Source organism: Pecten maximus, chromosome 13 (genome assembly GCF_902652985.1).
Source record: "Pecten maximus chromosome 13, xPecMax1.1, whole genome shotgun sequence".
Lineage (NCBI taxonomy): Eukaryota > Metazoa > Mollusca > Bivalvia > Pectinida > Pectinidae > Pecten > Pecten maximus.
Genome location: NC_047027.1, coordinates 19,055,343 through 19,071,220, shown reverse-complemented (window position 1 = coordinate 19,071,220; position 15,878 = coordinate 19,055,343). Strand labels below are relative to the sequence as shown.

At 39.1% G+C, this 15,878-nt stretch overlaps 1 protein-coding gene across 1 annotated transcript in view; it reads right to left on the bottom strand.

The window, feature by feature from the left end:
• Nucleotides 1-15,878, bottom strand: part of LOC117340859 (DNA polymerase epsilon catalytic subunit A-like) — a 73,273-nt gene that overhangs the window by 17,843 nt on the left and 39,552 nt on the right. The window contains exons 26-39 of the mRNA XM_033902632.1: nt 15,396-15,498; nt 15,047-15,127; nt 14,638-14,766; nt 13,661-13,894; nt 12,073-12,270; nt 10,414-10,546; nt 9,744-9,840; nt 8,995-9,133; nt 8,195-8,301; nt 4,731-4,859; nt 3,771-3,937; nt 1,454-1,526; nt 836-923; nt 114-289 (exon numbers count right to left, since the gene is read on the bottom strand). Of these exons, the coding sequence (XP_033758523.1) occupies nt 114-289; nt 836-923; nt 1,454-1,526; nt 3,771-3,937; nt 4,731-4,859; nt 8,195-8,301; nt 8,995-9,133; nt 9,744-9,840; nt 10,414-10,546; nt 12,073-12,270; nt 13,661-13,894; nt 14,638-14,766; nt 15,047-15,127; nt 15,396-15,498 (1,854 nt within the window). The remainder of the gene's footprint in view (nt 1-113; nt 290-835; nt 924-1,453; nt 1,527-3,770; nt 3,938-4,730; nt 4,860-8,194; nt 8,302-8,994; nt 9,134-9,743; nt 9,841-10,413; nt 10,547-12,072; nt 12,271-13,660; nt 13,895-14,637; nt 14,767-15,046; nt 15,128-15,395; nt 15,499-15,878) is intronic.

The window sequence follows — 15,878 nt, the reverse complement described above, 5'->3', positions numbered from 1 at the left end:
AGGATGCCCCTGGGGAAGAAAATTGGTGAATTGAGAAGAAATTTTCAAGAATGAACTGCAAATTTTGGTATTTTTAAGACTGGCCTCGATTTAATCAGGTCAGTTTTGATTACCTGCTGTCATCCGCCTCCTTTCCTCCGAGGTCTGGTCGCTCCGTTACGGAACACCACAGGATGTGGTTGTGTTTATGGAGGTGGCGAGCCAGGAATAAGTCACAGCCATACAGCGTGATGTCACGTGGCATGTTTCCCACAGGGATGTGGAGGTAACGGCACTGTTCAACCATCGCCTAGCAACAAAACAACGCCCAAAGTTAATGTCTCTTAGTGAAAAAACACCCAACAACAAAATGACTCTGAAAGTTCAGGTCTCATACTGAAAACAGTGCTTAAAAATATCTACCCAATGGCAAGACTCCATGTTTATCATACAAGAAACAATGAAAGCAGTATGATTTATTGAATGACCTATCACAGTCCCTGTGAGATCCTGTGGTCTATTGAATGACCTATCACAGCCCCGTGAGATCCTGTGGTCTACTGATACAGTTCCTGTGAGATCCTGTGGTCTACTGAATGACCTATCACAGCCCCTGTGAGATCCTGTGGTCTACTGAATGACCTATCACAGTTCCTGTGAGATCCTGTGGTCTACTGAATGACCTATCACAGTTCCTGTGAGATCCTGTGGTCTACTGAATGACCTATCACAGCCCCTGTGAGATCCTGTGGTCTACTGAATTAGCTATCAGTGTTTTATTTACAGCATATGATACCAGTGATAAGTTGTAGAAAATGTGATGAAATGCAATGAGTTATGACAAGATGTGACTTACATAGAGAATGATATCAACGTTGAGGTAGTGTTGTAACATTCGCCGGCTCCCGACTCTCTGCCAGTCCAGTACATTATACAGGGTATCGCTGAAAGAAAACTTTCTCATGATTCCCACACAAGATTCTTCATTTTAATAACATTTTAGTCTTTACATTTGATAGCTACATATATATATATATTATGAATATTGAGATAGGAATAACTCTTCGGACACTTCTTTTACATCTTTTTAAATTTCAATTAAAAGATGTAAATCCTAATGCTTCGTACAAATTTTCCCCTTCTTCAAATATCTTATTACTTAAAAAAAAAATCTTTGACCTGCAAGTTTGAGATAACTTAACAAATATTTTACAACAATCTAGAAGAAATATTTGAAGTACTAGAAGTAATGAAAATCAAGGCAAGAAAATCTCCTGTATCTTTATCCTGGTGTTAATTCAGCAATCCTGTATCTTTATCCTGGTGATAATTCAGTAATCCTGTATCTTTACCCTGGTGATAATTCAGTAATCCTGTATCTTTAACCTGGTGATAATTCAGTAATCCTGTATCTTAATCCTGGTGATAATTCAGTATTCACCGTGGTTACAGGTGTGCTTACTCGTCAACTTACCTGTCGGAGATGTGTATAGGCACAAGGGGGAAATCTTGAAGACCTGGCATACTTGATGTAAGGTGCTGGAAATCTGTAACCAAAACAAATACATATTAAATAGAAATTATCAGTAAATACTTGAGAACTTAAAATGGTTATTTCAATGTTTGAATAAAATGTTTTACATTCACTCAAACCAATATATTTTAACAGGATTTACTTCAAAAAGATGGACTCTGCATACAAAGTGTAGATGGGACGAATGAAGTTTGATTGAAATCTCTCAAGGAATGAAGCCGCTAGAGTGCTGACAAACTTAGGTGTTACATACTGATTACATACACAAGTATATATACGTACAAGACGAACAAAGAAGAAACCTATGGTCACAGGTAGGAAACTAATATACAAATATATCACGGGTGTCTGTGCAATAGTCCAGAATATTTTACCCGAGGTACTGGTAATAAACCGCTGTTCTATTGCATGAGGCCGAAGGCACGTGACCAAATTCCGAAGCGTCACAGGTGTTCAATATTTTGCACGCCAGTCATTTTAGCTGTGCAATAGTTCATAATATACCTTATGTGTATAGTTAAGGAAAATCAAACGCATTATGTAATAATAACATCTATTAGCATTTCTTCTGCCAGAACTGTAACACACATAGGGTGGGCTTATTACCAGGCATGCTGTTAACGTCAGAACAAGAGGCCCAGAGGGCCTGTATCGCTCACCTGGATTTCATGATATATGGAACAAGAATGATGATTAAGTATATTTGTCACTGGTATTGCTATGTCAATATATCATAGGCATTTTATATGGGTACGTGAGGTATGCCAAAAAATGCATTAATTCATGAAATGAAATTGACTTTTGGCGCAACCCCTTAGGGATGATACCACACAAATGTGAGTGATATCCATTGTTTAGTTTCAGAAAAGAAGTTGTTTAAACCAATTGACCCCTTTTGACCCCGCCCTCTGCACCCGGGAGGTCAGTTCCTTCCTTTATAAAATTTTGAATACTTACCCAAAAGAATGCTACCAATCAAATATGAGCTGTTTCAGAGAAGAAGTTGTTCATATCAATTTAGCCAAATTGACCCCTTTTGGCCCCAACCCTCAGCCCCTTGGTGGGGTCAACCCTGAAATTTGTACAATTTTGAATCCCAACCCCATGACCATGCTACCATACAAATGTGAGCGATATCCATTGATTAGGTTCAGAGAAGTTGTTTATATCAATTTAACTAAATTGACCCCTTTTGGCCCCGCCCCTCAGCCCCAAGGGGGTGGGCCCCATTATTTGTTCAATTTTGAATCCTTAACCCAAGGGAATGCTACCAGTCAAATATTAGAGATATCCATTGCTTAGTTTCAGAGAAAAAGTTGTTTATGTCAAATCTGCCAAAATGACCCCTTTTGGCCCCGCCTCTCAGCCCCAAGGGAGGTCGGCCCCACTATTTGTACAATTTTGAATCCCGACTCCAAAGGGATGCTCACAGTCAAATATGAGCAATATCAATTGCTTGGTTTCAGAAGAAAAGTTGTTCATATCAATTTAGCCAAATTGACCCCTCTTGGCCCCACCCCTCAGGCCCCCTGGGGGTCAGCCTCACCATTTGTACAATTTTGAATCCCCACCCTATAGTGATGCTACCAGGCAAATATGAGCAATATCCATTGCTCGGTTTCAGAGAAGAAGTCGTTTATATCAATATAGCCCAATTGACCACATTTGGCCCCGCCCATCAGGTCCCCAGGGGGTCAGCCCCATCATTTGTACAATTTTGAATCCCCACCCTATAGTGATGCTACCAGGCAAATATGAGCGATATCAATTGCTTCGTTTCAGAGAAGAAGTCGTTAATATCAATATAGGTATATTGACCCATTTTGGCCCCGTCCCTCAGGCCCCCAGGGTGTCAGCCCCACCATTTGTACAATTTTGAATCCTCACCCCATAGTGATGCTACCAGGCAAATAGGAGCGATATCCTTTGCTTGGTTTCAGAGAAGAAGTCGTTTATATGAATAGAGCCAAATTGACCCCTTTTGGCCCCCCGCCCCTCACACCCCTGGGGGGTCAGCCCCACCATTTGTACAATTTTGAGTCCACACCCCATAGGGATGTTTCTGACAAAATTTGGTCAAATTCTGATCAGTGGTTATGAAGAAGAAGTCAATTGTTGACGGACGGACGGACGGACGGACGGACGCAACGGTATGGCATAAGCTCACCTTGGTCCTTCAGACCAGGTGAGCTAAAAATACACAATTATTTCCGACAACAGTAATTATTTTCGACAACAAGGATCGGTGAGCAATTACCGTGGGGGGATTGTACAGCTATAAAGGTGGGGCCACGTTTCTCGTCCTTGTAAGCGGACAGTATCCTCTGGATGGTTCGATGGACCTGTCGTACGTCCTTCTCCAACTTAATATCAAACGTGTGGTGGGAGGGCGGCAACATTTCCTCGGCTGCACCCTTAGTTACCCTGAATAGCAAAAGTCACATAACGATTGTAGATTTAAATAAACAAAATATCTCTATAGTTCCAAATTTTTGGCTTGTTAGTCTAGTAGTGCCGGGACGATACACCGGTGGATCGCGATCACTTTCTCTACAATACCAATATCGATCCAAATGCAACTTTACGATACCTATATCGATCCTGAGTCTTGCTCTTGTTGTTTATTTGTTTAATACATAAATGCATTTTCTTCGGAAAGACTTGAATTCAAATTAAATGACAGTTGTCGAAAACGAAAGTGTTATCGATTTCTGGGAAACCGGAGCACTACTCTGAAAGTGAAAGCAGTTAAATGATTGGTTGAGGCCGGCTGCAGCGGCGAATCATTAAGCAGTTGACAAATACTCGTTCACAACAAACCAAACATAATGGCGAACAACAGGGTAGCTATGGTTTCTCTATGTATCGCGATATGTATCGGATCGTAGCGCTAGTATCGTGATACGTATCGGATCGGGGCATCACTGTATCGTCCCTGCCCTATAGCCTAGCCGAGAATACAGCCTCTTTCCACTTTTCAAGTCACTATTTTGTCTCTTCCAAAGTTTACTTCAAAATGCTAGAACCAAGACATAGAAATCCAATTATGACATCATCAAAACTCCGTTATTTCAGAGGCATCACTACATCGAGAATGCATACTACTAATATAAATTCTTGATCATCCATTATGATTTCCAATAAAATCAGTTACTTTTTTTATTTTCTCTCATTCAAACACCACTATAACACATTCCTAAACATTCCCTTTACTTACTTGCTATTGCGCTCGCCATTGAAGAGAGCCGAGAGATTTGGCATTTGATCACTTCGGACAGTGTCCACTACAAAGACTGTGGCCTTCTTGGACATTGGGAAAAACAGGCCAAACATGGACTTGGTTCCACTACAAAAACAAACATATTTCTACTGATTAGATTTATTTTGTTTCGATTATTTTAATCTTACACTTTCTCAAACAGTTTCACCTTTTCTTTTAAATTCCTATTTGTAAAACATCACACTTTCTCAAATGTCTTTACGTTTCGTTAGATGTTCCTTCTAACATCTAAGGCCAGACATCCGTATACAAAGTGTCGCGACAGCTCAGTCAGTTAAAGTGCCTACCACGTAACCTCAGGTGAGGTTTTGAGGTGGGTTGTTTGATGCTCCCTCTCTATGTCAGTTTGTTTCTTGGGAAGCTGAGAAACGGGCCGGTCTGTGATGTTGTGGTTGCAACCTTGGGTAAGACACTTAACAATAATTGCTCTGGATGGCTTGTGACGTGCCTCCTGTATGTTGTTAAGTGAGGTAGTCACCAACTACTACAAGGAGGCCCCGCCTCAAAATGACCTTGACTGGTCCATGTTGATAAACTCAACAATTAAAGATCAGTACTGATCCCAACCGACTGAAATCAACATTTGTAAGCTTTGTCTGAGGTATTAGCATAGTAGATAAACTGGAACCACAGACGTCAGCTTCTGGTTAGCATTGATAGAAAAAAAATATTAGGCCCTACCCCTTCTATATCGACAAGGTGTAACACTTGAAGATCTACGTTGCATCGACTGTGGAACGGAAGTAGACCTGATAGGTCTACAGCTCTATAAACAATACCAATTCAGGGCTTTTTTTCACTACTTTGGGAATGGGGCCTATGGCTTTAGGATTGGGAAAAAAATGTGCGGCAACAGGTAAATGGGGAAAAATGGACATAATGGTAAAAATAACAAGTAGACACAAATATGGATCTATGCTAAATTTATTTAGACTCTAGAGCATTATCTCCCTTTATCAGGCCAGAATAACCAATAAAACGTAGACGGGACGGCACCATCCGGATTTTTAAAGACATAATTTTTTTATAGGGATTGGGATTGGGAAAAATATCCAATTTTGCTGTGGGGAATGGGCCCCCAAAAAAGCCCTGCCAACTATATTTGCCAACCAATCAAATCTACTTCCGTTCCACAGTCGATGCATCATAAACACCTTGTTTATATAGTAGGAGTAGGGGCTAATATTTTTGTTTTCTATCGATACGAACCAGAAGTAGACGCCTGTACTGGAATACAACACCTACGACTAGTGGAATACAACACCTACGACTAGAGGAATACAACACCTACCACTAGTGGAATACAACACCTACCACTAGTGGAATACAACACCTACCACTAGTGGAATACAACACCTACCACTAGTGGAATACAACACCCACCACTAGTGGAATACAACACCCACGACTAGTGGAATACAACACCCACGGCTAGTGGAATACAACACCCACGACTAGAGGAATACAACACCCACCACTAGTGGAATACAACACCCACGACTAGTGGAATACAACACCTACCACTAGTGGAATACAACACCTACCACTAGTGGAATACAACACCTACCACTAGTGGAATACAACACCTACCACTAGTGGAATACAACACCCACGACTAGTGGAATACAACACCCACGACTAGTGGAATACAACACCCACGACTAGTGGAATACAACACCCACGACTAGTGGAATACAACACCTACCACTAGAGGAATACAACACCTACCACTAGTGGAATACAACACCTACCACTAGTGGAATACAACACCTACCACTAGTGGAATACAACACCTACCACTAGTGGAATACAACACCTACCACTAGTGGAATACAACACCTACCACTAGTGGAATACAACACCTACCACTAGTGGAATACAACACCTACCACTAGTGGAATACAACACCTACCACTAGTGGAATACAACACCTACCACTAGTGGAATACAACACCTACGACTAGTGGAATACAACACCTACGACTAGTGGAATACAACACCTACGACTAGTGGAATACAACACCTACCACTAGTGGAATACAACACCTACCACTAGTGGAATACAACACCTACCGCTAGTGGAATACAACACCTACCGCTAGTGGAATACAACACCTACGGCTAGTGGAATACAACACCTACCGCTAGTGGAATACAACACCTACCACTAGTGGAATACAACACCTACCACTAGTGGAATACAACACCTACCACTAGTGGAATACAACACCTACCACTAGTGGAATACAACACCTACCACTAGTGGAATACAACACCTACCACTAGAGGAGCAATATGATTAAGTTGTGTATTAATCAAACCAGTCAAGATGAAACCATGCATCATTGAAGTGGTACAGTCTGTTAACCTAAGAAAACAAGTAGAGCTAGAAAACCAGAGTTTCCAATCTAATTTGCATGAGGCCCTGAACAGGTTATCCGCGCAATCACACGATAAGGAAGCTAACAGTAGGTCAGGTTTGAAATATAATGCCGATGTCCTGAATAAGGCTGGTTATCAACTGGTTAATGACATAAATACCGCCGCTGGCACTTGACAACCCGACACACAGTTTGGTTAGGATCCTATCAGCAGTTCCTGAGATTAGCTAGTAACATTGCATCCGGACAGGACGAGACAGAAATGGGTAACACTATATGCCCTCCCTCCCCATTTTTATTGTAGGGGCATAAAAATTGTTCTATTTTATTTGTAAAACCATTCCTGTTTACAATGAAATTATCAATTCTTGTCATGCTCCATAAGGACAGCGGTGTAGTGTCAGGCCAGATACAGGTCAGTGTTGATGACAGCTTTGTGAAGTGAAATATGTTTGCTATCAGTATTAGAGTTAATTCAGTTTATTTCTTATAGCAATCTAATTAAAATTAGATTTGTAATTTCCACTCCTCTACAATACTCCCTATATTATGATACGCTGCAATACAAGATCTAAAAATAACCCTCAGGAGGTTGTCTCAATTAAGTTTAATTAGATTGTTTCTACAAATTCTTCATTCTATCAATTCATTAACTTCCATAATATTAACATTGCTTCAAAGATATGAAACATCACCTGATCAATATTACCGACAGATCCTGAATTATCAAATGGATCATTTCTCCAAAATGAACCCTCTTTAACCGGCCTTATATTCATGTACTGTTAATGATCGGTTTAGAGGGGTTCCAACCGAACCCTCTCTAAACTGGCCTAATATTCATGTACTGTGAATGATCGGTTTAGAGAGGTTCCAACCGAACCCTCTCTAAACTGGCCTAATATTCATGTACTGTGAATGATCGGTTTAGAGAGGTTCCGACCGAACCCTCTCTAAACCAGCCTAATACTCATGTACTGTGAATGATCGGTTTAGAGAGGTTCCACTATGGTTACTCACCAGATGTGATGGTAGAGATACAGGTGTTTGATAGCACCAGGCTCCAAGTAGGTAAACTGTGCCAATGTACGGAAGTCCAGGTTTTCCATGTCAAATGTATCCGTCTCCTGTAACCATAGGTGTATATATCAGGATTAAATAGTGCTTTTACATCATATAGGTGTAAAAATACATTTATAAATTCCATGTAAAAATATTCATTGACTTTTGAGAGTTTTTATAAGGAAATAAAAATTCAATATATAATTAATCCGAAACAAAACAAGTCCCAATGATTGAAACTGCTTTTTGACCCTTGACTTCACTATCTACCATTTAACCTTGACATTTTGCTTTTTGTTCTTTTAATTTTACATGGCTAAATCCATGACCTTCACTTAAGATAATGTCAGATAGTGTACAAATGTGATGATTTTGATTGTTTTGCTATGGGCCACTTTGAATTTCAGCAAAAACTTTTGGTAAAAATGTGACCTTGACACTTCATAATGTAAAGACCTTCTATGGATTGATTGGCATTTCATACTACTGCAGTATTGATATATATATCCGCAACATACTTTAAAGTGTTCCATAAACAGACTTCACTTTAAAATGTTAAATTTGAACTTTATTCCTTTAACAACAATTTCACAAGTTATATATCAACTTACATTAACCCCGACAGCCTAAGTGAAAGGCAGGTATGTTATCACCGTTACTCGACTATCCAATTTATCTGATGACATTGTGGTTACATGACTTAACTAAACTGAACAAAATCTTGCCAGACATGTTTCAGTCTATTTGGTTTCACTTACTCTGCCAGTCATATACTTGGCGAAGTCTCTGTTGACAGTGGCGACACAGCCAAGACGGACAAGTGCACGGAACTCCAAGGGAACTTGTGTCTCATACACACCCTCAATGTCTGGAGAGGAGAGGTCCGCACTGATCTCGCTGTGGAGAGAGGGCTTAGCAATTAATATATGGTAACTATGGTCGAGAGAGGGCTTAGTAATTGATATATGGTAACTATGGTGAAGGGAGGGCTTAGCAATTAATATATGGTAACTATGGTGAAGGGAGGGCTTAGTAATTGAAATATGGTAACTGATGGACAGAGGGCTTAGCAATTAATATATGGTAACTATGGTGAAGGGAGGGCTTAGTAATTGATATATGGTAACTGATGGACAGAGGGCTCAGCAATTAATATATGTTAACTATGGTGAAGGGGGGGCTTAGTAATTAATATATGGTAACTTTGGTCAAGAGAGGGCTGATTAATTAATTTATGTTACTGGTGGAGGGAGGGATTAGTAATTTAATATACTGTAACCGAAAAATTCATCCAGAGGAAAGAAGATTGCAGTTGATTTATCAAGAGTTATAATTCCATTCAGAAGAGAGGATTTTATTTAGAGTAACTATACAAAATTTACTCTCGTTCATTCAGAAGAAACCAGTATGCAGTAAAAATTTTCATAACTACTTCAAATTTCATTTAGCAGAGAGAAATTTGTCATCAATTTATTGTAACAAGTAATTCCGAGTGGCAGTCCCTTACTTGATGTGCTCCTGATAGACATCCTCCGGTACACTGTACTCGTACAGATTAAACACAGGGTGGGATCGCGGCAATGTCTTGATCACTTTCTTCCACACTGTAACACAAGAATCATAAATCCCCTTTATATCACAATGTTTTATGTACAAAGCTCAACAGACATGGTTTTATCTTCAAATATGCATATGGAACAGCTTAAAACATAATACTTCCCAAAGTATCAATGTAAAATTTTGTGTCTTTGACTTGATCAATGTTTGTTTTGAGGCGAGTCTTGATGTAGTAGCTGTTGGCTACCTCACAGTATGTCATACTGAAAGACCAGCACTTGCTATCCTGAGCAACTGGTACAAGTGTTTTATTCAGAACGCAACCATGACAGCACAGAAGGCCTGTATCTGAGCTTCAATTCGCAACATAAACCATCCCAGACAGCAATCGAACCACAAACCTCAGACCTTCACTAGATCATGAACTGGTCTGATGCTCTACATACTGAGCTATCAGGGTCCTTTGACATTTCTCAATTTCGACCTCATTAATACAGTTTTGACCCCTAACCAACGACATCTAAATTTCCAATGTGAGTGTTTTAAGTATAACAAAATTCTAAATCACTGATGAATCCCACTTAGACCCCGACAGTTACTACGATTTGACTCATACTTACAAGCTCCCTCACCCTCCTTGGGCGACTTCTGATTGACGTAGAAGATGCGAGGCACGTTTAGCTTCATGGCATGAAGGTCACTGCCAATTAGAGCCCACAACTTGAACTGACCAGGGTAACTGGTCTCCATAAGCTAAAACATAATATACACCAGACATTAAATCTTATGTATCGATCAGTTAAAACGTTATAATACTGTAAATCACTTAGATTTCATGAATACTTTATTTCGTGAACTTATCTCTTTATTAATGAATATGATTTCGCGAAAGCTGATCTAGAAAAGACTTTTTAAATTTGCGTACAAATAATCACGAAGGATTTTAATTCGTGATCGACTCTCCTTACTTATTAACGCGAAAATAAATCCCACACGAAATATAAGTGATCTACAGTATACAGCAGACATTAAATCTGAATGTATTGATCAGTTAAAATGTTATAATATACACGAGACATTTTCAATCCTCTCATATCTGGAACTTATCAGAAAAGTAAAGCGTGCATGAATTTCATGAATTGATAATTTGATACAAAAATTATTTGAGTGATGACATTGATAATTCTTAACACACAGTCACAGAGTTTGATGGTTGTAAACACATGGGTAAAACTGACCTGATTTTTGAAATACTGAAATAGCTGTAAATAGGAAAATCTAACGCGGAAAATGATATTTTTGGGAAAAATTGTAAATTCGAATTACAAATGAATTATTATATACATTAAAACAATAAACAAACAATTAAATGGAGATCACTTTGGTTTTATTTTTTCTATTTTGTTGTGACAGTGTTCACAAGGGTATTTGTCTGTCTTTTTTGTTTTTGAACAAGAGGATCAGAGATCCGAGGTCCTCTGCAGACAAGTGTTCTGGTCCCTCAAAATTAATTCTCATCAAAAGGCGTCGATCTGATTTTGGTTTTCCTTTAAGTAGACCTATGTTGACTTGACAGTCGGTGTCCGGCTCGGCGACTGAAGGTGGCAGAGATACCGACGTAGCAGGCTTTGTCCCGACAATCGGAAGTGGACTGGCATGTACTATGGGTTCTGATAATGCCATCTGTGTTGGTGTTTTGGGTTTAAATAGTTCAGTCAGGGTTTTGGAGCCCTTGCTGTCAGATAATCGTATTTTCTTTGCGTAGTACTTGCCATTATGTGAGGCCGCCATTTTATGGCGATTCATGATCACCCAAGCATTTGCACATTACTTGTATACTAATGGCAAAAACAGCGTCCGGGTCAAAATATCCGGAATTGAAATCGGTAATTATTTGGGAATTTCGGCGGGTCAATTGGGATTTTTTTTAATGAAATCTCATAGGGAATGGGATCGGTGCCCGACCCTATTTATATAGGCTGAAAAATCACTGCTATATATGCCTTCTGAACTCAGGGTACAGTGACCTATATATGCCTTCTGAACTCAGGGTACAGTGACCTATATGTGCCTTCTAAACTCGGGGTAGTGACCTATATATGCCTTCTGAACTCATGGTAGTGACCTATATATGCCTTCTGAACTCATGGTAGTGACCTATATATGCCTTCTGAACTCAGGGTACAGTGACCTACATATGCCTTCTGAACTCAGGGTACAGTGACCTACATATGCCTTCTAAACTCAGGTCACAGTGACCTTTATATGCCTTCTTGTACCTGTACTATCTGCCATGGCATGTCCATGATACTGCGAGCTGTCCGGCGGAGAAATCCTCCAAGACCAGTCCGACTACTGACTGCACGACCAGATGGAGCATCGCCAAAGTCAACTCTCCGTCGTTTCCGATCTTGTCGGTCTTTGGCCTGTAGCTCCCATTTTTTCTTGTGGTACTCCAGCCAAACTGCACGCTCTTCCTATAAATAGTTCTCAGAAAATGAGAGAATTCTCAGAGATGGATAATGTGCAACAAGTTATAACTTATTTCAATAAAAAATGTTTTAGATCTTTTACAGGAATAGTCCTAACTAAATTTCTGAGAGGTAGCATCAATAAATTCCAATATGGCTGTATGTCAGTCTCAAAATCAAATGGACATAACAAAGGACTGAGGTGAGCCTACATATGTAAGATCTTCCAGAACTTCCCCAGAAATAGCAATGAAAAACTTTGTCAAAATCAAAGATGGCCACTTTTCGTCCATTTCGATTCCTGATTGGACTCAAAATATAACAAGAGGCCCATGGGCCTTAACGGTCACCTGAGATTTGAAATATTTCAGTTAATTAAATTGACCATTTTTGGCCCTGCCCATCAGCCCCTAGGGGACAGTTAGGGCAAACATGTGCATATTATCAAGCTTTCATCCCATGCTGCAGATGTTAACCAAGTTAGAATTAATTCCAAATGAAATCAAATAAATCTGTCAAAAATGTAATTTCCCTATATAAACTATAGTAAAATTTACCCCCTCCCCAGGGGTAAATGTGTGACCCCAGGGTTATGAAATTCACAATTTTAGTAAAGCACCTTAAGACCATTCCATCTATAAACAGTATTTGATTTCACCTTATTTCGGTCTGAAAAGAAGATTTTTGAAATTTCAGTCAATTTGGCCCTTTTTAGCCCTGCCCATTAGCCCCTGGGGTCAGTCAGGGCCAACATGTGCATGCCATCAAACTGTCATCCCATGCTGACAATGTTAACCAAATTAGAATGAATTCCAATAGAAATAAAACAAATAAAAGTCAAAAATGTGATTTCCCTATATAAACTTTAGTAAAGTTTACCCCCTCCCCAGGGGCACACGTGAGACCCCTGGGTCATGAAATTTACAATTTTGGTAAAGCACCTTAAGACCCTTCCATCTATGAAGAGTGTCTGATTCCACCATATCTGAGAGAAGAGAAGAAGATTTTTGAAGTTTTAGTCAATTTGACCCTTTTTAGCCCCGCCCCTCAGGCCCCTGGGGGTTGGGGACCATATAATTTACAATTTTGGTTGACCTTTGCCCATGGAAGCTTCCAGCCAAATTTCATGGAATTTGGTTAAGGGCTTTTGGAGAAGAAGTTGAAAATGTAAATTGTTTACGGACGCACGACGGACAAAAGGGGATTAGAATAGGTCACTTGAGACTTTGTCTCAGGTGACCTAAAAAGGGCACAACTAGAGACCAAGGTGAATCTAAATAATATAAAGATTAATAAATATTCTTCATGTACTTAATACCATTGACATAATCTGTTTACAGACGGATCACGGATGTAGGTTGATTTGAATAGCTTACCATCATCAAACCTAACTAACCTTTGTTTTACCCATAGGTGGCGCAGGTCCCAGTATTTCCCGCCAAGTTTGCGAGCTCTCCAGTAACTGAGACTCATTCTGACTGTTGTCCGAGTTGTCAAGACTCGTTCGTTTTCGTTTATGGGCTATGGCCATCCCTAGTCCAGTTTTGGTATGAGAACGACCCCCAACGTCCTCTATGTCTACAGACGATCTCTGCTGATCACTGTTGGGGAACAGGTCCTCCGAAGATTGCTAATGGACACAAGAGATAACAGAAGTTATTAAATTACTTCAGATCTGTGAAAGTTTGTTTATTCCACAATGATTCAAAGATTCAAATTTGTACTAGAAACTGGAAAAGTTTGACACAATCAGGATGTTACTTTCACAGATATTGAGAAACGGAGCATAAATGTTTCCTTACATTCGATGAAATTGTGATTTTCTTTCCTTTCACTGAAAATGTTAAGCTTGACCAAGTGTAGACTACCCCGATTGCAGTCACACACGGCCAAACATCACCTTCAGGACGAGCTGACATAAACAGCTTTAGAGAAGTCAGCTCGTCACGTACATTCACAAGACCACTAATTTTTCCTGTCAATCTTATGCTCAGGTTGGTTGTTTTTTCATTTGCTTATTGCGCAACTAGACTTATTCTCGTAAAGGAAAGGCGGAAAAAAATTCTAGAGATATTGTAAAACAGACCATAAGTTTTCTCTAACAAATTTTTTTTAATGTATCTATTTTTTCACAATAAGTCTTATACTCAAAAAGAGCAAAAATAACATCTCATAAATAATAACGATCTTTGCCAACTTTCTCAGCCATGCTTCAAGTTATGTTTGGGAAGTTGGTATGTAACTTCAGTACGAGTAGCGACAGATCAAGTTGGAGTTTCATGGTTTCTGGGTCAAGGTCACTGTTACTATATTTAGCTAGGGTCGATAGGGCACAATACTCTCAGAATGCTTGTTTTTCAGAAGCTAAAATACCTGTGGTTTCTGTCGCTGAGTGGGAGCAAATATCTCGCTGATCTTTTTCTGTTTGAATACATCGTTACGCTCCAGTAGCTTCTTATGTAACCAATCAGGATGACGAATTCGAGGAACCGGATTGGCTACCTGTATGAAATTTAAACAGTTGATCTTCCCTGCTTAAAAAATTTATTGATTTCACAACAATTTCAAACAAGTTGTCAACTAATACTGATCATTTTCGTTTGCCTGGACCAAAAGCATGAAAGGGGTCTTATTGTTTGGGCATGTGACCGCTATTGACATCTAATAGAAGAATCAAACCCAAGTTGCCTTGGGTGAAATATTTTTCTGTATATTTACTGTACTATATATTTTTTTATGAGACATCCAGTGAAGATAGACTGCTTAACAATTGAATGTTTACCATTTGTAGAGCCGCTGGAATGGTGATGATTTTCATTACTGACCCACCAAGGCGTTCTACATAGTACTCCCAGTCGAGGATCTGACCACAAAAAAAAAAAAAAAAACAATATCAGCTTATTAATATTGCAGATGTTTGTTATGAATTCCTTTGGCTCTGTGTAATACTTAAAGTCATAACACAAAATTAAATGAAAAAATTCTTAAAGTTTTAAAATAAAGTGAATTTTTAATGAAATTCTTGATATCTTCATATTCACCCTAAAGAGTATAACAAATTTTTCATATTAAAACGGAAAATTATCCTACATTGAAATTCATCATTCATTTATTTTACAAACTATACTCACCTCTCGAATTTCAAAATCAGTTGCTCCGGGACTCTTGAGCCATTTTCTCAGGTAATGTTTTCGGACACTAGGCTCGGCTTGGAAAATTGCCAAGGGTATAGCTCTGTAGCAAAATATTCTTCCATTACATATATACAAGTTAATGTAAAAGTGCTACATCTATATCATCTGAATAAGGCTAATAAGGATCAATTGGAAACAACAAAAGGCTGTTGTATGTTTTTAGACAATACTAAAATTTACATACACCAATATTTTCAGGATCTCATTTCCTTCTTTAAGTGAAGAAACAAGTTAATGTATCCCAAAGAAATTCTATCATATTCTGTCTCTAAATGTTTATATAACTTTGGGTCTTACACGCAATCTGACAATGATTTTAGGACCTTTTTTTATTTGTCGGTGTTTGAACAAAAATTTGCCAAGACAAAAAATATCTCAATTTACAGTTTTACAGTGGAATACTACACAAGGGTACATAGA